The sequence below is a fragment of the Lagopus muta genome, chromosome 18 (genome assembly GCF_023343835.1).
Source record: "Lagopus muta isolate bLagMut1 chromosome 18, bLagMut1 primary, whole genome shotgun sequence".
Classification (NCBI taxonomy): domain Eukaryota; kingdom Metazoa; phylum Chordata; class Aves; order Galliformes; family Phasianidae; genus Lagopus; species Lagopus muta.
Genome location: NC_064450.1, coordinates 4,807,443 through 4,832,751, shown reverse-complemented (window position 1 = coordinate 4,832,751; position 25,309 = coordinate 4,807,443). Strand labels below are relative to the sequence as shown.

Sequence of the window (25,309 nt, the reverse complement as noted above, 5' to 3'; positions counted from 1 at the left end):
TGCTAGGAAGGCAGAGGAAAAAGAGAGCCCTCCTGCACCTGGCTTTCAATTGAACAGCAGCCCCAGGGATGCCTGATTGCTTATGGGGCTCAGGTGGGACCTGCTAGGTGCTCAGCAGCATGTAGAGTTTGAGTATTGCGTGCATGTTCCATCCATCTATCCAGGCCTGGCTTAAGGAGAATAAAAGCATGTGCCCTGGGAAGGGGCTGGAGAAGTCCAGAGGGTGGCAGGGGGTGCTGCTCCCACCTCACCTGGCCCAACAGGCTCCTCATCTTTGTTAAGGCCTCCAGGCACCATCTTAATGTTCTCTCTCTAATAATATTTCATCTGCTTCATCCAATGAGGTTGGGCTCATTTGATTTTTGCAAAGCACCTTTAATTACCATGCAGTTTCCCTGTTGTTATAAGCAGAACCTCCACACACATTTTCAACAATCCAAAACAGGCTGAGAAAACATTGATGCGGCCCACATGCCTTCATTCCACTGTCATTAAATTTATCCAGTGGTGAGATTTTGGTGCACAAACATTTAAAAGAAAAGTGACAGACAAGCTGACAATAAAAAGCATAACATTAATTTGATCATTTTTTAGACAGGCACCTATAAAATTAGAGCAGATTTCCCATGTTTGGAGACTATTTCCCTGGAAGATTGCAGTGGTGCCTTCTGCCATGATCGATTTGTGTTTCTTTTCCAGACAGGATTTTTTTTTTTGCTTGGACAGGATCCAGATTTGCTTTCTGTCAGATAATCACAGCAGCACTCTTCGTTTGAGTCTGTTTGTTTCTGTTCCCCCCATTGTTTGCTTGATGAGGTATTTGAAAATACATTTACAACAATAACAGGTCTCAAAGTTCACCTGCTGCTGAGTTCCTCCTTTTGCCCGCTCCCTGCAGACCTGCCCTTTGTACTTTAGCATGCCTACTGTCTTTCTCAGCCCGGCACTCATCACCTCCCATCTAGCCACACCATTCTGCAACAGGCAAGCAACTGAGAGAAGTAGGGAGAGACCGAGTTTCTCCTTTTTCACCTTGGAGTAGGAAGCAGGTGAGTGCTGGGGCTGGGAGACATTGGTATGAGATGGGAAATGGCAGAGCTGTGAGGGAGTTCAGCTCTTGGTACCCCTCCCACCCGCTCTAAAGGAGTCTGCCTCCACGGAAAGCTTCCTCCATCCCGTACTCTTTGATGCTGAAGGAAACAGGTGAATGTTTCTGACAGGTTCTCTGTGCTTTTGCTCTAAGACAAGGCAGGAAAGGTTTGGCGGGGATGCTGGGCTGGTGTTGCTCAGAGCAAGTGGAGTTTCAGTGAAACTAAGGGCTTTGCCTGGGCATCCCTTCTTACCAGGTTGGATTCCAGGGAGGCATTGCAGCTTTTCTGTCACTTTATCTGCTGGAGCAGGACACCAACTCCTGCCTATCTGCAGGTCTGCTCTCAGAAGCAGCTGGAAGTGATCACTAATACATTGTCTTTTCTCCTCCAAACATATCTAACAGCAGGAGATACAAGAAAGGAAGCGACAAAGAAAGTCCCTGGCCAGTGGTGACAGGGAGAGCAGTGACAGCCAGGGAATGGTAAGTTGTCATCAGCCTGGGAGAGTCTGAGACAAAACAAGGGACAAGAAAGAAGGGGACAGTCTCTTCATCAGGGTCTGTTGGGATGGGATGAGGGAAAATGCTTTCAAACTAAAAGATGGGAGGTTTAGATTGGGTATAAGGAAGAAATTTTTACACTGTGAGCAGTGAGGCAGTGGCACAGGTTGCCCAGAGAGGCGGTGGTGCCCCATCCCTGCAGACAGCCAAGGTCAGGGATGGGCTGTGAGCACTGATGGAGCTGTGGGTGTCCCTGCTCAGGGCAGGGGTGGCACCAGATGGCCTTTAGGGTCCCTTTCAACTCCAACCATCCCGTGATTCTATGATTTTGGAGATTCCCAAGGAAGCTGCAAGGAAGCTTGCATCCAGTCTAAATCTCCCCTCTTTTACTTTGAAAGCATTTCCTTGTCCTACCACAGCCCCTTCTTACAGGTGCTGAGAGGCTGCTATAATAAGCAGACTGGATGAGACTGGATGTTGCGTTGAGGGACATGGTTTAGTAGGAGCTATTGGGAATAGGTGAACGGTTGGACTGGGTGATCTTTTAGGTCTTTTCCAACCTTAGTGATTCTATGATTCTATGATTCTATGATAAATATAAAGCAGCAGTGAGCATCAAAGACCTGGGTCAGGTCTCTTCTTATTTGTGCTGCAGCGTTCTTGGATACTGAAAAATAAAATAAAAATGATGTAGAACTGAGCAAGAGGAAATGGCGTTTTGCCTTAAACCAACATCTCCCATGCAGTGTGCCTAACTTGTTAATGATGAGAAATGAGTCAAAGAAAGCCAATTCCTGTCCCTCTTCTCATTGTCAGGAATTACTCACCTTCCCCTCCCATCTGATGCATATCATGTACCTGTGTTCTGTACCTGTACAATACTTCCTTATTTTGTAATATTTCTGAACACTGCCTATGCAGAAATTAATCTGTTGCCTGTCAGTGAGTTGCCCAGCCTCAGCAGAACAGCTCAGGGCTCACGTTGTTTCATGCCTGGTACCCCAGTATTGACTTGCTCCCTCTCCTCACAGGATGTGGAGCTGCTGGAGATCCCAGCAGAGCTTGCAGCCCTCCTGCACTCAGCTGGAGGTGAGAAACCCTTCCTGCACTCTTTTATTCCCTGTTTATTTGCTCGTTTCCTAGCAGTGTGTTACCTATGTGCCTGTTCCGCCTGCTGTCTGTCACCTGGGTCATGCTTGATTTATTATCATGGCAGTGTAAATATGATATCAAAGCTAATTGTGCTCCATATGCATTTTTGTTACCTTTTCAGCTCCCTGGCGAGCTGTGCTGATAGAGCTGGTGATAATGTTGGTACAAAAGTGTTTGGTAAAAGTTCTGTGACAGTGAAGTGTTTATTTAATGAAAGCAGGTGTCTTGCAGAGCTGGATATTGGAGTCTGAGGTCTCAAACCCATTTGTCTTCTCAAAAATCCTTAAAGAAATCAAGGGTTAAGAAGTTAAAACTAGAGTTTTGGCACTTCCAAAGAAATATATACTTTTTTCCCAGCGAGGAAAACAATATATATATATTTTTTTCAGTGGCTTGGAGGCCAACATTCACTGACAGTGGTGAAGATGAAGCCTTCATGTGCTGGGATATAAACAGGGAGAGAAAGGAAGGGAGAAATGTGTCGGGGGACACCTTGGGGTCAGGATAGAGAAATGCACAGAAGTTGTGCAGCACTGAGAAATCCCTTGGCTTATCAAGGTGCTTGCTCCTGTTTATGATAACCCCACATCTAGTGCCTCATGATGACCTCTGATTTAACTGTTGACTTAACACTTGTCAACATTATCTCTGCATAGATTTAATGTTCTCTGCTCCTTAAATTCTACGTAACAGAATTGAAACTGCAGGTGCTGCATGCTCCCTGAATGTTACCTAGGGATAAGAGTCTGAAAGAACTGAGCTGAAGTTAAATGCTGTGGTCTTGGGGCAGAGAAGAGATGCCTGCAAGGGGGTTTGGGGCAGCAGGGATGGACTGTGTGTCCTGGAGCCAGAGGACTGGTACGAGGACACTGTTGCTTGACCAAGAGTAGACATGTGGAACAGCCAGCCATGCACTGCACTGTGAGTTGGGTGTGTTCTGGCTGCCATGACTCAAGACCTCTTTCTCTTGCAGGTCAGTATGCAGCACAGGCCAAACAGATAACTGAAGCATTGCCTCCAGAAGTTAAGGTCAAAGATGACCTTTCCCTCCCAGCCGACATCAACAGCTATCCTTTCTCCTCCTTCATTAAGTCACACTTCCAGGTGGGAACTCTATTTTTCTTCATTGCTTCCCAATTGGAGAAACAGACTAGTTCTAGTGACACCAGGAACAAACTGCATATTTTGTCCTTGTGTTTCTTTTCAGAGGACAGATTTCCCTGCCCCTGGTCATCCCCTGCAGCAGCCCTTAACACGCCTGGAAGGTGAATACCGGGAGAGCGCACTTGAGATCAATAAACTGGTAAGAGATGTTTTCTTTGACCAGGGCCCTGTGGAAGAACAGATGGGCGTAAGACAATCATAGAACTGCAGGATGGTTGGAGTTGGAAGGGACCCTAAAGGCCATCTGGTGCCACCCCTGCGCTGAGCAGGGACACCCACAGCAGGGATGGGCACCTCCTGTATGAGCAGCTAGATGCAGGTGGTGGCTCGTCTTACAGTACATGGTGTGTTAAGAGAGCAGAATAAATTCCTGTTCCTTTGAGGTATTGGAGCAGTCTGACAGCCTCTGGGCATTGTGTTCTTGGTGTGATATAAACCAATTAACAGGTGAGATCAATGGGATCCCAGCCAATTGCCTATTGACGTAGTCTCAAAACTTGGCTGGACGTATTGAAATTAGACTGCTAAGCCTCACTTTCACAACGTTCCAGATTCAATAGCCATGACATTGTAAGGGAGATCTGGCTTCTCTCTCCCTCAGTCACAAAAATGTTTAATTTAACCCAGATTTTTTTCCCCGTTATCTGGTTTACAGTAAACACATTGGTAGTTCCTCAGACATGCAGTTAAATCAATGATGTAACAGGGGACAGTGAACTGTTGTATAAAGGCTGGAAGAAGGCAGGGACTTTGTCATCAAGACGACTACACCTGGAACCACACCCTCAAATCTGTAGTGTTGGCATAAGGAGAACAGTGTGACCTCCTCCTCCCTGTGGATGGGAAATACGTTTCTTAAAGACATGAACAACTCCCTGAAAATAGAATGAAACTAACGAGAGTAAATCCATTAATCCCTTTGAGAACTATATGTTGTTAAAATTAATATGCATAGCCAAGAACCCAAATCATTGCTTAGGTGAGTTGGTTGAGCATAACAAATCTCCTGCTACTTGGTATAGTGTTAGCTACACCGAAGTCAGTTTACCATTCAGCAGAGCTTCCTTAGGTCTGAGCTGTCTGAGCTCTGCACAGAGATCAGCAGAGCACCAATTTCATTTACCTGTTTGTACAGGTAGGCAGCCTGCGGGCTCAGACACACTAATGAACCTGTAGTAATTTGCTCGTGGATCCGAGCTCTGATGCTCAAGGAAAGGGAAGTATTCTGACTACGATTTTGCTCTTGGGCAAAAGCATAACTCAGAATAGCCTGAAGAGTGAAGAAGTTCTGATTTCCAGTCAGGGTCCTACCCTGATGAGCACTGCCTCCCAAATTCCCCAGAACTTTGATAGTGCACAGAAGCTACGAGCAGATCCAGATCTGACTGCTGGGTGCTCTAAGGCTCACAAACACACTGTGTCTACTCTCCAGGTTGCTACTTCATAATGCAGTTCAATCCAGAAAGCTGCAGCTAAAGCTGTTTCTTTCCCCCCATGAATACCTCTAGATTTTGCGGTTCATTGGTGACAAGAATCTCCACGGCTGGCAGGAGGTCCTTCTGGGCAATTACATTGCTGGGAGAGGTTTGAACAACAGGGCTCTGCGCAACGAAATCTTCAGCCAAGTGGCCACCCAGGCATGGAAGAACCCAGATGTGGAACAGAGCCAGCGAGCCTGGGTCCTGATGGCGACGTTACTGAGCTCCTTTGTCCCTTCATCAGCACTGGAGAAGCCATTGCTGAAGTAAGGAGGAGAAAAGCTGCGCTTTCAGGGAGGTTAAGAGAGATGAGAAATGTGCTGAAGGCAGATATTTCTTCCTAGGTTTGTGTCAGATCATGGCATGGATGGCTACAATGCTGTTTGTCAGCGCAAGATCTTGACAGCAGCGCAGCACGCAGAATATGCATCATCCCGTGTGCACCCTCCCACTCAACTGGAATGGACTGCAAACAGGAGGAAAGGGAAGATGGTGCTGGATGTTCATACATTTAATGGTAACTTATGTGTGCTTCTAGCTCCTAAGGACTTACCAGTGCAGAAATCGTCGTTCAGAAATGCTCCCAGCAGCTTAGTGCAGAGTGATTGGATCAATTGCAGCTGGCTGGTGCTGCCATGGGGAATAGAAGCATCTGAATCCAGACCCCAAACTCTGAAAGATCTGACCCTGATGAGCCAGGCCTGCTATTCAGGCTGAGGAATGAGATTCTTCCGGGTTTGGGTCAATTTCAGCAGAGGGCTGTCCTGCTTGTACATCTCTCTGGGTCCAGTTTTCCTGTTACCCATCACTGCACGACCCATGCTGCCCTGCTAATGCCTTTGCTGCAGTGGCTTTCTGAGCCTTTCTTCCTTCTCAAGCATTGATTTATGCTGCCCCTTGAGCCCTTGGAATCAGTGTGAATCAGATGCAAAGCATCTCCACTCCAGCTCTTAGGGCAGGTGGGGTGGTGGATGACCCATGTGAATCATGACACTGCAAAGGCTTTCAGCTGTCACACTGGAAATGCTTTGAGATGTGCCATGAGCAGTTCTTACGAATGCAAATGTGTTCATGCAGAGCCTTCTGTCTACTTTCAGTCCCTGTGGGTCACCTGAGAAAGGTGTGAGACTTTCCATCTGGTCTCTGCCTGCGCACTGCAGAGCTCGGATGTTGCTCTGGGTCCTGCTGGGGGGCAGTGTGCACTGATTGTTTCTTTTATGTGCTAGATGAGAAGTTCTCAGCTGAGGTGGAGTCCTGGATGACCGGGGAACAGTTTGCAGGATGGATGCTCAGTGCAAGGTACTGCCAGAGGACAGGAGATGCGGGGATGTGAAAGAGACTATGACTAGTTTTAGAGTCCAGAGCGATTGGGCTAAAATTTATATGGTCAGATATGGATGGAATAGCTACTCCTTACCAACTCTGGATCATGTTCTCTCCTTGTCCCTTCCACCCGTTTGCATGAACTGTGGGACTCCTGAGGAACAGGGGAATCATTGCTGTGATCAGTCAGAGCAGCTTCAGAGAAAATATTAAGACAAATAAAGTCAAATTATGGGTGTTTCACTTTTTTTTCCTGATTCTAGGTGCTTAATCATTGATTCACACCCTAAAGCTGATGGCTACAGAAGGCAGGATGAAGCTGAATGCAATGTTTCCCTATTTCTCTCTTTCCTCCTGCTTGCTCTCACACCTTTTCTCTCCTTTTCCCTGTTACCAGGGGCTGTGATAAGAAGTCTCGAGGGTGGTCTATCTCCATGCTAACTGGCAACACGTGGCAGGATTTATTGGGCAGTGACTTTGTGCTGGACCTCATTGGAGAGATGGAGGAGGCCAGCAACCCCAACAGCCCCTCTGAGTCCTCACAGAGATACCCCATTGCTCCTGAAAGGGACAGAAACTTCCTCCATAACTCTGCCTTGGATCTGTGAGTCACCTCGTCCTCCTGCCCCACACTGGTGTCCCTATTGCCCACTGCCTATTCTCTGTGCTGTTCTCATCTCATTTTTCCCTCCAGCAGGATTCCCCCTGCCCCAGGCATCCAGGCCCCTGCCTTCCCCCCACCCAGACTGCCCCCAGAGTCCAGCAGTGCCCATCGAGGTGAGCTCTTGCCCGGGACTCTGCACAGCACTGGGTCACCTGTGCCCCATCCAGGGAATCAGAGCAGATGGGGGGAAACCTTCTCGATGGGTTCCACTCCAAAATTTGACTAATAGGGTCTGAAGAGAGGGGAAATGTTCCTTACCTGCCTTATCACCAGTTTCCTCTCCACCTTTAGATTTTGGAATCAGAGATGAGATGGTGACCCCTGGAGGTTTGGATCACTATGTGGACGATCTCTTCAGCCCCGTCTTACATCAGGACTCCAGGACACCAGTGAGTCCTCTGATGTTCTCTCTTATTCTCTGCAGCTCTCCTCTTCCCATGACTCCTTCTGGCCATCCACTCTGCCTTTGCTCAGCTCAGACGTGCCTTTGGATGGCATTTTACTGGGAAGTCTGTCTGTCTGAGCTCAGACAGTGCTGTTTTTTTCTTGATGCAGGATTTGGACAACAGGGAAAGCCTGACCAGGCGCATGAAGGGAGGTGGGAAGATCGGACCCACACAGAGAGGAATCTTTCCTTCCACAGGTCTGTAAGGGGAGGTGGGCAGCTGGAAACACGTGTGGATAAGCTCCAGTGAGCACAACGCAGGGAATCCCTCAAATGTTAGTTACTGCATGGGTTCAGCTGGTTGAAAAAAAGCATTTGAGTTTAGCCTGGGTCATCAGAAATTGCCCTTGTTCCCAGCTGCTGGGGGAGAGATGCTTTGAGGAAGAGGTGAGCTCAGCTTGCCACCTTTTAATTTTTCTCCTGAGTTGTTCCAGGGGTCAAGGCGAGAAGCAACTTTTGTCTGACCCAAGCCACCTCTTCCCAGTGCTCAGTCCCCATAAGTCATGCACTCTCTTGCAATTCACCATGTGCTTTCCCAAAGTAACTGCTGCTTTTTTTCAACTGAAAGGTATTAATTTTTCTTACTGCTTCTTTTCAGACTTTTCCATCATTTCTATCTATTCCATGTAAGTCTGAGCTCTTAGTAGAGGTTCTGGTGTATGTGTTTGGTTTCCTTTCTATCCTATATCACAATCCCACCCAGGGTACCTTGTGAGCGTGTGGAGGTCCAGGAGCTCTGCATCTTAGCAGCTACCTGCTGCAAAGAGACCCACATGGACGTGGCAGTCCCAGAGACCTCTGACCATCCTTCAAGGGAAAGCCTTCTCTGTAATCATACAGAAGGTGCTTAGCCAGGAAGGATGCAGTGACCTAAGCAGCACTGTACAAGCAAGGTCTCTATCCTGCTGTAGCCTCATGAGCTGCATGTTTCTCTTTGGTTTCTTTTGTCTACCTGAATTTTGCTGTGTGTTGTGATGTGTATGAAGAGAGAAACCATTTGCATGTCCTTATAGTTAGTGAGAGGTGAGAGAACCCAAGGGCTCCAAGCAATGTGATGTGTTCAGTGGGACTGATAGGGCCTTCCCAATCTGTGATTCCCCAAAAGTCCTGTGCATGTGGCCTTTTTCTCTAGGCTTCTCTGGAATGATGCAAACACCAGTCTACCAGCCCATGCCTTCGATGATGGGGATGCCAGCTGCCTCAGCCATGATGCCGGGGGCTGGTGGGATTGCCCCTATGCCAGGTAATCACAATTTCTTGGAAAGAGGATGAAAAGGTGGGCATCCTCACAAAGCCTGTATGTTTGCATGTCAGGCAGAGTGCACAGTGAGCACTCAGCTCCATGCTGCTGCTCAGGCACCATAGGGAACAATTGCCTGTGGGTATCTGCAGAGATGTATGTCTCCCACAGCCATGTACATGCCCCAGCCCGTGGTGCCCACTGTAGACCCCAGTCAGCTGGCAGCACAACAGCAAGCCTTCATCAACCAGCAAGCCATGCTCATGGTGAGTGGAAGGGACTGGGTGAGAGAGGCTCTGGAACAGGAGAAGGAGAATGCACTGGTGTACGTGCTGTAAAGAGGCTAGCCATGCTCCCCTTCTGGCTTAGGCCTGCTCTGTAGCTCTGGGGTTTGGTATACAAAGTTAGGTTTTGATATATAACATTGTGGTTATTGAAGATTGCAAAACTAGGGATCCCCTTTTTGCCTGTAGTGTCCGTGGGGACACTGAGGTGCTATAGGTGAATGAGTAGCAGCAACAAGGTCAGTTGTAAGTCCTAAATGTTTTTAAAATGGGATTTACAAGAGATGCAGAACTGCAGTATTCTGCTTTCTACACAAAGCCTTCTGAGTGTGTGGATGTCCCAGGCTATCTGTATGGTCAGGATCTGTGTGTACCTGGCCAGGTAGGAGTAGACACCGTGGGCAAGGCTGCTCTGTACATAACATTTGGGATATTTGCAGTGGATTAAGTAGGTGTTCTATGACTACTAATCAAAAGTAGGACAGCCTGGCTGATGGTTGATGTTTTTGCGTAGCCTAGAGCTCATGGTTGCTGCAATTCCTTCTTCCAGGCTCAGCAGATGACCCTTCAAGCCATGAATCTTTCCCAGCAACAGCAGCAGCAGCAGCAGCGACAGCAGTGGCGGCAACAGCCTGCTGAGAGCTCAAGGCCAAGAGCCTCAAGCCCACCACGAAGCCAAGCCCCAGCCCCAGCTTCAGCCCCAGCCACTTCCCCCAAACCCAAGACGTCTCCCAGCAACCAAGATGTGACACCACCACCAAAGGCTCCAGAGCCACCAGCTCAGGCAGAAAGACCGGTATGAGAAACAAGCAGTGGGTTCAGATGCCTCATTCTGCATTTATTTTGCTTCCCTTTCCAGCCTGGCATTGATTTGGCAGAGAGGAGAGCTGAGAGTTATGTTTGCCTTTCAAGTTCCACTTGCTGAATCTTTAAGACACAGGGTCAGGAATGGTTACACTTTAGGTCTGTGGAGTTTTGGCTGCAGTGCATTCACTGCTGATCTGAATTTCAGTGGGGTCCATATGAAAATTCATCGCTTTTCATTCTTTATCTTTCAGCAAGTTGTCCTGGGGCTGTAACACACCCCTTTTTCTCTGAACTGGGTTGATGATTCCTTGGGTCAGAAACTGGCCTCCTGGGACACATCCAGACTAGAGCAAGTTTTGGATGAGTCCAAACCTACCTAGAGAAGATCACTGCTGATTTTAAGGGAACTATGGAGGTATGCTGGCTGGTACTAACTATGTTGTGAACTGCCTGCAGGTTTATGACTCCAGCAGTGAAGATGATGACTATCCTCCGGAAACTTTCCAGCAGAAGAGAGCTTTTTTTCAGAGGATGGGTGAGTGTCGACCACTTTGGGAATTTTACTTATCATAACACCCTGTTCTGCAGCCTCCCAGGTGCAGCAGCTGTGTTGGACATCCAAAGCCAGGCTGAGTGGGGTCACAGGCAGCCCCATCTCTTGTTACAAGAGTTGAAACCATGCCATTAATGCTAAGCTTTGGCTATTAACAAGCCTTTGGAGATTAACAAGCCTCTTTCTGTGTAGGAGAGCAAAAGATCCTAGTGAAGAAAGTCAGGGTGCCTTCCAAAACCTGGACACCTCCAGCAAATCCTCAGCCAAAGGAGATGGAAGAGGAGAAAAAAGAACAGGAGAAAGAGAAGAATATGACAGAAGAGAAACCCAGCCCTAAAACAGAGGCAGGTAAGGTGATGCTGAGTGGAGACCCAGGCAGGTTGAGAAGCAGGAACTTTCCAGGAGTGGGTGTCAGCCCAGGGTATACCCAGAAGAGAAGAGATTTGGCTCTTCTGGGAGTCTCAGCAGCAGAGGGGAAAGTCCTGTGCTTTGGAAAGTGGGATCCTAAAATGGGGCTGGGAAAGGCCATGAATGGTCAGCCCAGAGGTGAAAGAGTGGGAGACTCAAATGAGACAAAGGGATTTTTCCCATGCTTTTGTTGGTCTGTCGGTTAAAGCTCTCACCCCCAACAGCTCCTGCTGCCCCTTTGCCACCTCCTGAGCCAAAGCCGAAGAAACAGACACCAAAAGCAAGGAAGGAACCACCAGTAGTGAAACCTTCAGCCCCTGAGTCTCGACCTGAACCAAGCCGGGAGATCCGTAACATCATCAAAATGTACCAGAGCAGGCCAGCCCCCGAGCCCCAGCCTATTGAGCCTGCCAGGTGAGACAGTGGGAGCCACCCAAGATGAAAGGCACCACATCCCAGCTCTGCCACATGGCTCCACTGCGGTGACAACCCTGCTGCAGCTCTAGCAATTCCCTTTTGTTCTGATCCCTTTGTCTTGCAGGAGAGTGTCCAAGCCATTTATGAAGAGGAATGACCCCAAAAATGAGGCTTTGGCCAAGCTGGGGATGATGAATCTCAATTCTCCCAAATCAGTGAGTGCTTTCCTTCCTTGATCACCCCAGCAAAGAGATCCTTTGTATCCAATCTCCAGCAGGCTGAGTGCGGTATGGTAGCAGCCAGTTGATTTCTTACTGCACTAATAGTTCTCTGTGAACTCCTACACCGTAGTGCTGTCCATCTCGGGTTCCAATCTGTAACATCCATTGAGTTCCTGGAGAACAGGCTCTGCTGCAGTAAGTTCCAATGCAGAATGTTTAGGGCTGATTTGGAAGCAACAATTCACATTCCCCATATTTGGCCCATTGATCTTGGCCTATCAATGTCTTTTTTCCTTTTCCCAGCTGGAGGCTCGTGTCTCAAATACTCATTTCTCTGTGCCTCTGTTTGCCTAATCTTAATCTATTTGTAGATCGTGTGCTGATTTAAAGGTTCTGGTGTCCCCACTCCAACAGATGCTGCTCCCAGGGCTGGGCTGCTACCCTGGGTATTATTTCTAACAGCAGCATACAGTGATGCAGAGAGTGACTGTCAAATGGTTTTGCTGTCTTGTAGCCACCCCCACCGCCTCAAGAGAAGCCCAAAGGGACACCACCACCCACCAAGCCCAAGCCAGAATCAACTTCCATCTCTATCAAGGAGAAACAGATACCTCTGCTGTCCATCTTCAGGGAGCCATCAAGTACCCCACCAGATTCCCCAGCCCCTCCTGTTCTCCCACCTTTGCCCCCCTCTTTTCCTCCTGGGAACCAAGGCTTGCAGGAAATCTCATCAAAGGGTGAGTGTTGACGTCACCCAACTGGGATTTGGTAGCAGATAACGAGGGCAGATTCAGCCTAACAGCCTGGGAGAGTCACAGCATGAGCTGTCTCTTGCCAGCAGGTCAAAGGCTGAACAGTCACAAACTACAGTGACAGTCAAACTATAGACTGTCACTATAATTTGAGTCTGGTCCTGCACTCTGAGACCCTCCCCAGCTCTAACTCTTCCCTTCCCAGTGCAGTGCAGGATGTCAGGTGTTAATGACAAAGGAAAGAAGGGCTAGATGAAAAATGGACCTAAAAACAGAAGGGACCTTTGGGTTACAGCTCGATCAAGGTCCAGTCCATAAGATATTTTATTGCCTACTTGAAGCATAGTTCCTTTATCAAAGCTGCAAGTAAATGGCTGGACTTTAGACAAGGGAGGAATGGAAAATCAGGTGTTTTACACTCTAGAGCCTCTGGAGAGCCCTTTAAGAGAGACTGAGGAATGAGGAAGTGTTATTTGGGCCGCATACACCAAAGTGTTTCAAGCACAAAATGCTCATCAGCATCACATTTTATAATGTGTAAAGAACAATCAGCCCAAGCACATTACTGGACTCCAATCTGCAGCAGCTGCCCTGTTATAAAAGAACTTTCCTGTTTCCTGCTCCATTTGCTTTAGAAGATGCACATTCAATAAATCCTGCGAAAGCAATTCTAGGTAACAGGGTTAGCCTGAAAATTCCCATGTTCTTTTGAATAGGGATAAAGAAAACAGCTGAATATATTCCGCATTTCTTGTTCGTCTATGAACTGAAGTTTCAAAGTTGTGACTGCTTAAATGGAGACATTCCTAATCTCATAGAGAAATGCCTTTGAATAGTTGCCTTCCAACCATGTCTAACTTTAACAGATTTCCTGCAGAGAGCAAATCCAGTGTAAGTACTGCTGCCTTGTACTAGAATTCTACAGCCTGCTGGCTCAGGACAGTTCTTCTAACAGTTTTTGAACCCTCCAGCAGCCTTTATAATGACATAAAGTGGGGCCACATCTTTCAGCTTCAGTGCAGGGGCGTCCAGTTGCCAGGATGCTGCGTGCTCCCGATCTCTGGAGTGTTTCTGGTACGAGCACTGAACTTTGTGGCTAATGCAATGAGTACCCATGCGATCAGAAATGCTATGAGTTGTATGCTGACTGTTCTGTGCATTCGCATTAGCTGATCACTGATCTTCAGGAGGCTTCCTTACACAAATGTTCAGTCAGGCACGTGGCATTGTACCTTTCTCTTGGTAGATCAATGGCAGATGACCCTGTTGTCAGCAAAGCCTCTCCTCACTGCCCTTTCTTCCCACCCAGGCTCTACTGTAACAGAAGATGATGGGATCAAGACCCAGCTGTATAAGCTAACTGCTGGTGTCAGCTTTTCCTACTTCAACCCTCCCTGGAAAATCTTTCTGCGCAAAGAGGTAAGGTTTGTTAGCTGAGCCCTGGCTGTAGGGGGAGGGCAGTGATCCCACGTTTGGTTAAAATCATTTTCTGTCACGTGTGACCAGAGTGATGTAACAGCACAGAGATACCTCGGAGAGGAGATCCCAGCACACGTGAGCTGGGAGTCATGAGCCCATCTGACAGTCAAGGAACTCCAGCTCCTACTTTGCCTTACTCATGAGTCTCAGTTTTCCTGTCCTTCCCTTCCTCTCTAAAGCACAAAGATATCGACAAATAAAGTAAATCTGTAGTTACCTGGAGCTTTCCTATATAAACAGTACAAATGTATGTAAAATGTGGTGTGCTGAGCTGACCCCAGCTCATCCCACGATCTCACCACTTCACTTTTGATCCTTCACTCCTGCTCACATTTGGTCATTTTGTTCACGTTCCCTCTCTCCCTTCCCTGCCCAGACATGGAGATTCAATCCTGGCAGGAGGGAATACGGATTACAAAGCACCTCCATTTCTGCTGCAGCTGTAAACATACATCACATCATTATTGTTTTTATCCTTCTCTTGCAGGTGTTTTACCCCAAAGAAAACTTCAGTCACCCTTATTGTCTCAACTTGCTGTGTGAACAGGTAATGTATGACTCAGGGTTGTCTGTTTGGAGACTTCATAATTGCACTGCATGATTACATCACACACGTTCACTTAGAGGTACTAGTCCTTTCTCCAGGTCCATCTAGTCAAGGCCTGCTCTTTTCTCTCTGAGACTCAGCCTTTTTTAGCAGCCCCAGCACACACAGTGGCAGCCTTTCCATAGAAGCCTCTCTGTTTCCCTCCTCTGCAGATCATACGTGACACCTTCTCTGATTCCTGCCTTCGCATTTCCAAAGAGGAGAAGCGCAAGATGAAAGACCTGCTGGGTAATGAGCAGCCCTGTCCCACCTTCCTCTATGCACCCATCACAGCATCCAGCTGCAAAGGAGGAAGAGTTCTCTGTGCCCTTCCAGAAGGACTTAGGGCAGAGGAGAATTGTCACTGCAGCAAGAGAGAACACTGTGTGTGCTGTGCAGTGCGCTGTAGGGATGGTTGTCTCTTCCAAATGCATAGAAAATGGCTCTGAAATCTCTCTCAGCCAGAAGAACTTAATTATGATTTGTATCTCTTTGGTGGAGAGGAAACTGAAGCCCAGGGATTGGGTTTTGAGTTGTTTCAAAATCCAGCTGTGTTTGACATGAGCTTGATGGAGGTGGGTGGGAAAAAACTTGGTAGATTCGTATGTGCAAGTTACTTTGGTTAGCACCGTGGTGTCCTTTCAGCTCTGTGTGCTCTTTGCTGCCCCATGGTCACTGGGTGGGGACAGTAGGAACAAGATCCCTGAGCAGAGGGAGGCATTACCATCTTTGCCTTGCTGTATCCCTCCTAGCGGCGTTGCAGGTTGGCAATGATGCTCAGTCCATTCAGGAGGATGGGATAAAGAAGAGGATCGTGGTGGCTGCTCGGGATAACTGGGCTAACTATTTCTCCCGCCTTTTCCCAGTTCAAGTGAGTCTTAATCATTTCAGCAGACCCCAGATTTGCTGTGACTGTGTGACTCTGGTTCTCCTGGGATGTCTCTTTGTGCCCTGCCTTTCTCTCCCTCATCTGCCCCACTCCACTCAACCTCCTGCACTTTCTGTTCATTTCTCCTTTTTCTCCTCCCATGCCCATTTACATCCTTCTGGTGCCCTAACCATTTCTCTGTTTCCTAGGCCACCCGCTTAGATGCAGTCACTGGTGGCCTTGTCCCCCACTTCTCCCACCTGCCTCTCTGCATCCTCACACTCCTGCTCTCCTGTCTCCCTTTCCTCACCATCTTTGTTTTCCAAACACCTTTGAGAATGTTGCTAGGTCTGACACCTCTGTCAGCCTTGGACCTCCTTCATTGCACATGGTGCTCTTTCCCCATCCTGTCTGGCTGGGAAGGAGCCTTTTGGTGCTCACTGCTGCTCTTCTTTCACAGGGTGAAAATGGAAGTGATGTCCAGATCCTGGGTGTTTCCCACCGAGGCCTGAGGCTGCTGAAAGTGGTGAAAGGAGCTGCCTATGCTCCTGAGCACCTGAAGATCCTTTGCAGCTACAGGTGAGCAGAAGGATGATGTGGGCAGACCGATAGGGTGAGCTGAGCATTTCTATGGTTGTTCCATGTCTATGGTTGTCCAAGACCTGTGGTGACTCACTGACCCTCCCTCAAGTGACTTCACTCTTTCCCTTTCCTTCCTACCTTGCACTTTGCCTGTAATATATACTGGGAACCAAGCTCCCAGTCCCATGATCAGCATCCCCTCGCTCCATCAGAAGCACTCTGAATGTGCTGGCTGTGTTCTCAGCTTTGCAGATGTGTTCTCAGTGGAGCTGAAGGACAGCAACTCCCTGGAGTTCTCTCTAAAGTCGGAGCAGCTCTTACTGCGCTCTCACAAGGCTCCGTGCATCAAGGCCATGGTGGAACTCTTCATCCAGGAGCTAAGGCAGGTGAGGAAGCAGCTGCAGAGCAGCTGTCAGTGAAGGTGTTTTCCTATATGGACCTGGCAGGTTCCATGGGATGGTGTAGTCTAAGTCCCTCCCATTTTGGGGACAGGATTTGACCTCTCCACTGCTTTTTCCACAGGATACCAACTATGTTGTTGCTCTGCGCAGCTATGTCACAGATGACAAGAGCCTCCTCAGCTTCAAGAAGGGTGACCTGATCCAGCTCCTGCCCATGCAAGGCTTGGAGCCAGGTGAGGGGATATGTTCAACTGGATGGGAAAGGTGGGGGTTGTGTTGAAGGGCCTGCTAGACCTATGGAGCCTAGAAGCACTACAGGCTACTGTTGAGCAAACCAGAAGAAAGCAAGCTGTTAAGTGCTGGCTTTGTCAACCTTCAGCTCTGCTGCCCTCTGACTGCGACTCTCATTGTTCCTTCTATCACAGATATAGGGGATGTTCTCTACAGCTCCCTGAAGGGAGGTGGTAGTGAGGTGGGGTTCAGCCTCTTTTCCCTGGTAATGGTGATAGGATGAGAGGTGATGGGCTCAGGTTGTGCCAGGGGACAAGGTTCAAGCTGGACAGTAGGAAAAATTTCTTCTCTGAGAAGGTGGTGAGGTACTGACACAGGCTGGCCAGAGAGTGGCGGCGTCCCAGTGCCTGGAGGTGTCCAAGAACCATGGAGATGTGGCACTGGGGAATGTGGTTAGTAGTATGGTTGGAATGAGCTGGGGTTGGGTTTGCTGATCTGAGAGGTCTTTCCAAGCCTATTCAAGGGCTGATGCTGCCTTTGCCAGTAGGAGGCCTTACTGCTTGGTTCTGTTTGCACCTGCCATGGTTCCCAACTCTCTCCCATTTCCTCAGGCTGGCAGTTTGGCTCCACTGGTGGCCGTTCCGGTATTTTCCCTACCAGCCTAGTGCAATTGGCTGCAGCCCCTGATTACCTCAGCGCCAGCATGAACAGACGTGGAGGGCTGCAGAAGAGCAGGAAAGTTTCCTTTGATAGCAAGAACACCAACAGGGAGGTGAGTTGTCCTTGGAAAACTGCTAGAGGATCTGGCTGTGTTCTGTGGGACCTGCCAGCATAGGTCCATGGCCCTGGTAGTGTCTGACCACTGTGGCTAAGGAGGAAGATGACTGCTTAATTCTTGGAGACAAAGGTGCTCAAATACCATTGAGAGTATGTGGGGAGGGATGGCATCACAAACAGATGAGACCTTTCCAGGTATAGCAGGAGAAGGGAATACACACTGCAGCTCCTCAGCTGACCTTTCAGGGTGAGTTTGGTGCATGTCCCTGCAGACCTCTGTTCCCAGCCTGATATCAGAGCACTCCAGCACCATGTCAGTCCCTGCTGGTGATCATTACACCATGATGGACTTCGCCGCTGCCTATTTCCGAGAGGCTCAGTTCATGTGAGTAGACTGTGCTCTTCCTCAGCAGGCATACACTGGATGTGTGTAGCCTGGCACTCACCAAGACATTTCTGGGGATATTTCTTGGATTGGCTCATGTTCTCTTCATCTGGCTAGGACGGAATTGAAGGAGACACCTGCTGAAAAGAAGACTATAGCTGACATGGTCCAGTACACCAAGGTGAGGTGCATGGGAACACCATGGCAACAGCCAGAATCCCAGCTCCAGCACTGCCTCTAGTTTTGCTCTGACGTGGCAAAAACAGATGACAGATTTTTGGCTGCACTATGCAGAGGAGTAGGTGACCCCTACTTGTCAATGCTGCCTGCAAGATACTGGGAGCTGTTGTCATCTGCAAAGCCTAGAGCACAGCTCTGTGCTGGTCTGCCTCCTCAGCTCACCCTTGTGTTTGGGCCTTGCAGGTTCCAATCCAGGAGTCTTTGCTCCGGTACTCTGATAGCGAACTGAATGAGCTTGCAACAAAGAACTTCATGAGTAAGTGCCCCCCAGGGACAAAATGGGCTTCAGTGAGGATGAATGGATGCTCTTGGTGGCTACACATAGGCAACAGTGAAAGGAAATAAGAGGGTACTTCCTAATGCACTTCTGCTGTTAGTAACTACCACTGTCATTGCTGAAAGCATCCAAAAACAAAATGCTCCTTGCCTTGAGTGCAAAACATCCAAGAACCCACACTGCCTGGGCTCATGAACCACTTGTCCAGTGCTGCCTAGTAATGGCCTGTAGAGCAGAAGGGCCTTTGGGACATTTCTAGCCCCATGGCAGGATCACCTCTGCTTACACTCAAGTATTATCCTTTGCTTTGCAGCTCTGATGCGGTTCATGGGAGATCAGGCAAAACTCAAGAACCAGGATGATGCTCACTGCATCTATGAAATCCTTCAGGTCTGTGACTTTTCCCTGGGCAAACTGCTGAAGCACCAGGGGGAATGAGAGCCCAAGGCCTTTCAGGAAAGGGAGAACAGGGAAAGCCATAATGCAGAGCCCTGTGTGAGGAAAGGAACTGAAGCAGAGGCCAACTAAAAATCACGTGGAAGAGGGCGTGTTTCTATCTGCACTTGTAAATGCTTTTCTTAGGCATCACAGTCTGGATGAGAGCACAACCTGCCTTCTTCTTTGGGCCTATATAGCACTACAGAGCAGACGTTGTGAAGGCTGAGCTTAAAGCCATACTACGAGTCTGGGATTTGCTGGCAAAACTCAGGAGTTGGGAGAAGAAGGGCATGGAGATGAGCTGGAACCTCTCTGATGTTCTCTTCCCCTCCTTGATGCTGTTTTCTCCCCTTTGAATGCAGCTGTGCAAGGAGAAGGAGAATTTGCATGACGAAGTTTACTGCCAGGTCATCAAACAGGTCACTCTCAACCCCAATCAGTGAGTAGCAGCACGGTTGGTTCCCATTCACGCAAGCATGGAGGGGATCTGCATGCCTTGCTGTGTGCACAGGGTGGTGGGGGGGTACCCCTTCATTTCATTACCTCATGTTCACTGCCACCTCCTGTTGGCGTGCAGAAGGGCAGAGGCTCACTTTCAGCTGGGTGCAGCAGGAATCGTCTCATTCCACAGTTCTTTCTGTCCCACAGGCAGAGCATGCTGCAGGGTTGGCTGCTCCTAAATCTGCTCACTGGCTTCTTCCTCCCTTCTAACATCCTGATGCCCTATGCCACCAAGTTTCTGCAGCAAGCCAGCAGTGACCCATCCAGCACCCACCACGGTATGGCTGTGCCTGTGTCCCGTGAAACAAATGGCTGCCCTGGGTTTACTAAGGCCCTGTGTCAAGGGAAGAAGGAAGGATCCGGATGGGCACAGAGTTTCCTCATTCTTGGCAATGGATTAAATTAAATTAAATGTAGCCAGGAAGACTCAAAACTATAGGAGACAATGCTTAGCTCTCAGCCCATGAAGCTTTTTCTCTTTTCCTACAGAAATAGCCAGGACTTGTCAGAGCAACCTGCGGAAAAATTTCATGTATGGGGGCCGTCGCCACCTTCTTTTCCCTGTGGAGATGGAGGCACTGCTGGTATTGATGGGCAGGAGGGTTGGGATGCTGGGAAGGGCAGCAGGTGCTGTGTGAAAGAGATGGGTAGCAGGGCTGGTTAGTGCTCCAACAGAGGGAATCAGGCATGTGTCTGTAAGGGAGATGTGAGTGAGATGCCATGGAGTGGGTAGGGAAGGGTCAGGAATGGTGGCTAGCAATGTAAAGTGAGATGAGGAGGAGGGAAGAAGGAGAAAGGATTACGGGGTTGATGTGTGTCACTGTGTGTCACTGTCCTTTGCAGAAGGGGCACAGTGCCCGCCGGCTGGAGGTGCTGATGTTTGGAGGTGTGGAATACATCACCCGCATCAGGACATTCACTGTGAGTTTCTGCTTTGCATCTCTCCTTCGGTCTGGTCTCAGAGCCACACCAGGGAACTCCCATATTTGTCAGACCTTTGGCCTGTGCTTCCCACAGTGCTCTGGTGGTTTCCCACATCCCTCCCAGGAATCCCTGCAGCAGCCTGGAATGCCATATCCAGCCTGCTTCTCTGTGCCTTGGCCAGAGCTGTACTGCTGCCCTCCATCTGTTCTGGGGCTGAGTTGAGCTTACCTGGCTGCAGTATTTACTTGCTTCTTTCCTCACTTCAGGTGGCCAAGGAGCTCGTGCAGGAGATCTGTGAGCAGATGGGGGCAGGAGAGCAGGAAGAGATTCAGGAATTTGCTCTTTTTGCCATCAGGAGCACCAGTGATAAAAATGGCAAGTAAAGACAGACTAGCTCTAGCTTCTTCCCTAAAGCATTTTCTCCAGCAGGGACTGTTTCAAATAATTTCCCAACTCTTGCTGGCTCTGGGGATCTTCAGCAGTTAACCTCTGTTAGAGACTGCGCCTTCTCAGGGCCTGAATTGCTCTTTCCTGAAAGTGGTGCATGTCTGCATGGGGGCTGCGTCCCTTTGGGATGGCTGATGCTGGGAGCTGCTAAGGGCAGGGCGAAACAGAGGTGTGCAGGATTGCTCCTTGCAAGACTGTGGAGCTCAACCCGCTGCCTCAGCACCAAGAGTGATGACTCTTTCTCTGCATAAATATGTAGATAAAATTGTGAGGCCAATAAGAATGGAGGAATACCTTCATGACTACTTGCTCGAAGACGTGCTGGTCACTCTGAGTTTACGCAGGCTCACCTGGAAGACACCTCTGCACTTTGAGGACAAAATCTATACTGACATCCATTATGGCCAGGTAAGCAATGAAGATGGTGGGAGCACTTAATGTGAGGGCCAGTGTGAGTGTTCCAAGACAGCTGAAGAAGTGGGAGGGCTGATTGGCTCTGTATGCTGTTTCTGGGCATGACTAATAAGTGATGCTAGTGAGGACGTAGCCTATGGGTTGTACTGTTCCAGATGTGGTTTGTGCACAATTTCCCCAAATGCAACAAGCCTTTGCTTTAGAGTGATCAGCATGAGCTCTCTGCAAGGCAGGATGCGGGTCTCTGCAGTCTTGCACTGCCCAGACTTGCCTGGACCTCCTTCTGGTGCTTTCAGGTACAATGGGACTACCTGGCAGGGAAGATACTGATAAGCTACAGTAAAGAACTGGAGATGCAACTGGCTGTTTTGGTTATGCTCCAGCACTGGGCCAAAACAGAGCAGGAGAGCTCTGCTCCCTCCAGGTATGTTTATTTCAGGGAGGGTTTCTGTTGGCACCACCTGGGTTAAGAGTAGATGACTGCAAGTATTCTCCGGATAATGAAGGAATGGAAAGTCCCAGAGAAGATAAGTCATTAATTAACATCACTCAGTGACTGACTTCTGCCTGTAACCAAGAAAGTTTACTTCCCACTCACACTCCTGATGGTGACCATCTCTGACTCCTTTTGTTCCTTTTGTGACTCCTCCTGAGCTCAGGGACATGAGGGTGCCACATGCATTTCTTTAGGCCATGTGGTACCAAGAAGAAAGTGTACGAGCTTACAGCTGTACTTGTAACTGAGATGGAGATAAAGAGGTAATACTTCCATCAAACCCCCTTACAGCTCCAACAGGAGGAGTAACCATATAATTGCTGGGTGTGGGGAACTCTGCTCTGTGTAGTGTTTGCAGCAGAGGATCAAGACAGTGAAATGTTTTTCAGAAACACCCTGTGAAAGAAACACTCTGTAACTCTACTTCCATGCTACAGTTCTTGCATGAAGAGCTCTTGCTGTCTCCAGGAAGGAAGGATTTCTTGTAGTGTACGGGGCGGCGGTGCACAGCTTTTTTCTCTGTGGAAATACGATGTCTCACCACCTCTGATGTCTTCTCCCACATTATTCAATTTCCATATGACCTGTTGGGCTCTTCCCTCTTTCTCCACCTTTGCCCCCAGCTCTGCTCTGAAAATTGTTGCACATCCCCTCTCTCTAACTGCCCTTGGTTGATATTTTGATTTTGGCCAGGCAAGGAGTCAATTAGTCTCTACTTTTTGGCACAGGGAAGAGCTGAAGGAATACATACCAAAGTCCTTGCAGTCCCGAATCAACACTGAGACTCTGCAGAACCATCTTGACAGGCTGCTGCAAACCATGCAGCCGATCCAGCCAGTGGATGCAAAAATCCAGTTCATAGGTGAGGAGATGTGAGATCTGCCTGGGGAGTCCACTCTGAGAGCAATGGAAGCTGCTTCATGGGGCTGGCAAACATCTCTGGAGTCTGGAATGGTCCATGATATGTAACTCCCTGACAGCCTTCCTCTGCAGACTTGCACAAGCTACCAAGCAGGACGGTCATAGTCTAAATCCCACCTCGTGGTAAAAGTCTGCAGAAGACTCTGCTAGTCCTGTGCTTTAATTTGTGCTTTAATTGATATTCTGGCTGCATGTCTGTTTGCTGCTCTGAAAAGAATGGAACGTGCATTGAGGCTGCTGGCACTTGAACACCAGGAGCCTAAGAATGGTGGGAGAAACTGTGAATTGCCCTTCTTAATGTAGGAAGACTTGGGAATACCTGAAGCTTTTGACCACCTTAGGCTGGTGCAGTGGATTACTAGCTGGGAGCTGCTGCCTGAACACCAGCTTTTGTTTTCTTACAGAGCAAGTGATGAAACAGCCATTCTTTGGCTACAACATCTTCTTGGTGGAGAAAGTCAGTAACAGCACAATCCCTGTGCCCTGTTATTTTGGTGTGAATAAAGAACAGATCATTGTGGTGGACAGCATCACCCAGGTATGCCAGACAATTCCTCCCTCGTGTCCAAATCCCTGAAGTCTTTCAGGTATTAGCTTTGACTTTTAGCAGAACACATTTCAGGAAGAGGCTGTGTCTATATGCATCACAGCCAGTCACTCTAACAACCCTACCCTGAGAGTCAGGGAGTAATGTCACAGATGCTACTGCCATCTGCTCTTTTGCAAGTATACAGATCAGGCATGGTCCGTGGTAAAACTAAGCGTAGGCCACAGTCCTATTTGTCCCAGTCCAGAAGGAGCTCTGAGGACACAGCAGTAGTAGAGCCAAGCAATTACTGTGATCTGGTCTATGTCTCACCTCTCAAGAGATGTATCCTCCTTGGCCAGAATCAGATGGGTTTTTTTCTGAAGTGACTGCACCAGAACGCTCTGTGGCTCTGTTCCCTCACACAGGAGCTCTGCCACGTCATCCCGTTGAAAGAGCTGCAGAGGATGAGAACTCTGCGCCCCACCTCCGAGCAGGGGCTTCCTGGCATAGAACTGAACTACGGCTCTGCTGCCAGCCCCAAGACTCTATGGATTGAGCTATCCCAGGTGAGACATCAGCTTTGAACTACAGCTTCCTCATGGCAGTCCAGAAATTGCCCTCCACTGTCCCACTGAGCCTCTGAGCAGCACTACTGCTCTCTTGTGTCCCAGGGGTGAACGGGGACACTGCATTTCCCCATTCCCAAAGAGCAGCTCAGTCTCAGCACCTGCTTGGTATTGAACTGTGGGAAGTAATTTACAGGAAGATGCTTAATTATGGGAATATTTCGTTATGAGAAGCAGTCATTTCCAGAGTAAAGAATGACTGGTACTGCTTTGTGTTTTGACAGGCTAAAGAGATGTATCACACAACTGTTGTCATCCTGGATAAAATAGATTTTCAGCACTAGAGTTTGAGGAGAACGCCTCCCCAAAACATCCATGACCTCTGCTGCTTCTACAACTGCTACCAAGTGATGGCATGTTTCTTGATGGACTGGACTGTGAAGTCACCCCTGGTGGCCCACCATTCAGCCTAAGTCCTCTTTCTTGAAGCAATACTTGCACTGGTTGAACACACCACAAGGCACCCTCTCTATTCCCTTGCTTTTCTGTGGCTTGTTCCAATACAGCAGCACAAGAAATGCAAGTAACTGCCTTCAAGCTATGCACTGTGGGACTGTTTTTTAAGTCTTTTTGAATTAATTAACATAACAAAGCAAAGCCAAGGCTATCAATTGACTGCTGCTGTTTTCCACAGACCAGCTTTTTCTCTGTATTGATATGCAAGAGGCCCTGTAGCAGGGTTTGTGAAGCAGAAGCTTGTAAACAGCATCACAATGCAAAGCAGATCAGTGTTCATTTACAATTGCCACGTATTATATACAATTGCTGGGGCACAGATTGAGCTGCAGTGGTAAGAAGGTCTATTGTTAATTTCTCACTGACATAATTATATGGGTAGTTTTCCTTCCACTATACAGAACTCAATTGTATCCATGCAGCTGTCAAATTATGGCTCCATGCCCTGGAGAAAGTGTATTCAAGTGGAAATTGTATTAAAGTAGAGGAGAGCATCCTGGATTGTACAAAACCACTTAATTTATTTTTATTTCTATGGCTATCCTATTGGACTAATAAGTATCTTCATTTTTAGGAGATTTATAATGAAATAATTGCATAATGGATATTTTGAAGCTATGAGATGACAGATCCTGCTTTACCTCTGATACGGGATGATTGACCTGCAGGTAACTGCAAAAGCTTGAGGAAAAGGTTGTAATTGTTGGCTGGGCACCAGATCTGGGGTCGTTCAGTGCAGGCCATGATGCCATGCCATGATGCTGATGCCAGCACCAACCACAGCACTTTCCTGTCAGGAACTTCCATGCTAAAGCTGAACTGTATGGCACCTTCTCTCTTTATCAGCACAAGGCTTGGTGAACAGCAACATGAAATAAAGAACTAGAGAACATCTCTGAAGAGTAACTCATCCTTTTTTCTCTTTCTGAGCTTTTCCAGCCTTACACAAAAGCACAGCTCACCTGAAGAACTGCCCTGCACTGTGATTCAGCTCCATGCCACACAGCCATGTGCCCTTTTGGAAGTCCTCTGATTTACAACTCACACAAAACATTTCTGAGAAGTTCATGCAGCCAGGCAGCAGCTGAGCTCTGTAGCACTGATCTGTGGAGATAGCAACTCCACTTAAGTGGCTGATGAAACAGGATTTTTAATGGGAAGCTGAAGCAGAAGCCAGCAGGCAACAGCTAAAAAAAATAGTTGTATCATGTATCAGTTTCTTTCATGCCTTT

At 48.3% G+C, this 25,309-nt stretch overlaps 1 protein-coding gene across 3 annotated transcripts; it reads left to right on the top strand.

The window, feature by feature from the left end:
- The first annotated feature begins 91 nt into the window (after positions 1-91).
- On the top strand, positions 92-25,309 carry MYO15B (myosin XVB). Of its 3 annotated transcripts, none has more exons than XM_048965484.1 (43): positions 92-1,049; positions 1,499-1,573; positions 2,623-2,680; positions 3,717-3,847; positions 3,951-4,046; positions 5,416-5,651; positions 5,730-5,902; positions 6,612-6,684; positions 7,106-7,312; positions 7,403-7,485; positions 7,664-7,761; positions 7,928-8,015; positions 8,950-9,060; positions 9,229-9,323; positions 9,892-10,137; positions 10,605-10,683; positions 10,894-11,049; positions 11,334-11,523; positions 11,651-11,741; positions 12,262-12,484; positions 13,809-13,918; positions 14,466-14,525; positions 14,738-14,813; positions 15,317-15,435; positions 15,893-16,011; positions 16,259-16,400; positions 16,537-16,648; positions 17,258-17,418; positions 17,696-17,808; positions 17,926-17,989; positions 18,232-18,304; positions 18,639-18,715; positions 19,126-19,202; positions 19,412-19,542; positions 19,754-19,848; positions 20,108-20,185; positions 20,455-20,563; positions 20,895-21,043; positions 21,346-21,473; positions 22,274-22,407; positions 22,871-23,004; positions 23,421-23,561; positions 23,846-25,309. In XM_048965484.1, the coding sequence occupies exons 2-43, from the start codon at positions 1,571-1,573 to the stop codon at positions 23,903-23,905; spliced, it is 4,899 nt and encodes a 1,632-aa protein (XP_048821441.1). In that variant the 5' UTR covers positions 92-1,049; positions 1,499-1,570; the 3' UTR covers positions 23,906-25,309. The 3 variants fall into 3 exon arrangements, with proteins under 3 accessions (XP_048821441.1, XP_048821442.1, XP_048821439.1); XM_048965485.1 differs by having other exon boundaries at positions 1,496-1,573; positions 7,406-7,485; XM_048965482.1 differs by having other exon boundaries at positions 1,496-1,573.

Excerpts from the sequence above, each read along its gene's own strand:
- MYO15B (XM_048965484.1), top strand. Across the intron at positions 19,203-19,411 it reads GTCACTCTCAACCCCAATCA|GCAGAGCATGCTGCAGGGTT; the intron begins GTGAGTAGCAGC and ends TCTGTCCCACAG. Across the intron at positions 23,562-23,845 it reads TATGGATTGAGCTATCCCAG|GCTAAAGAGATGTATCACAC; the intron begins GTGAGACATCAG and ends GTGTTTTGACAG.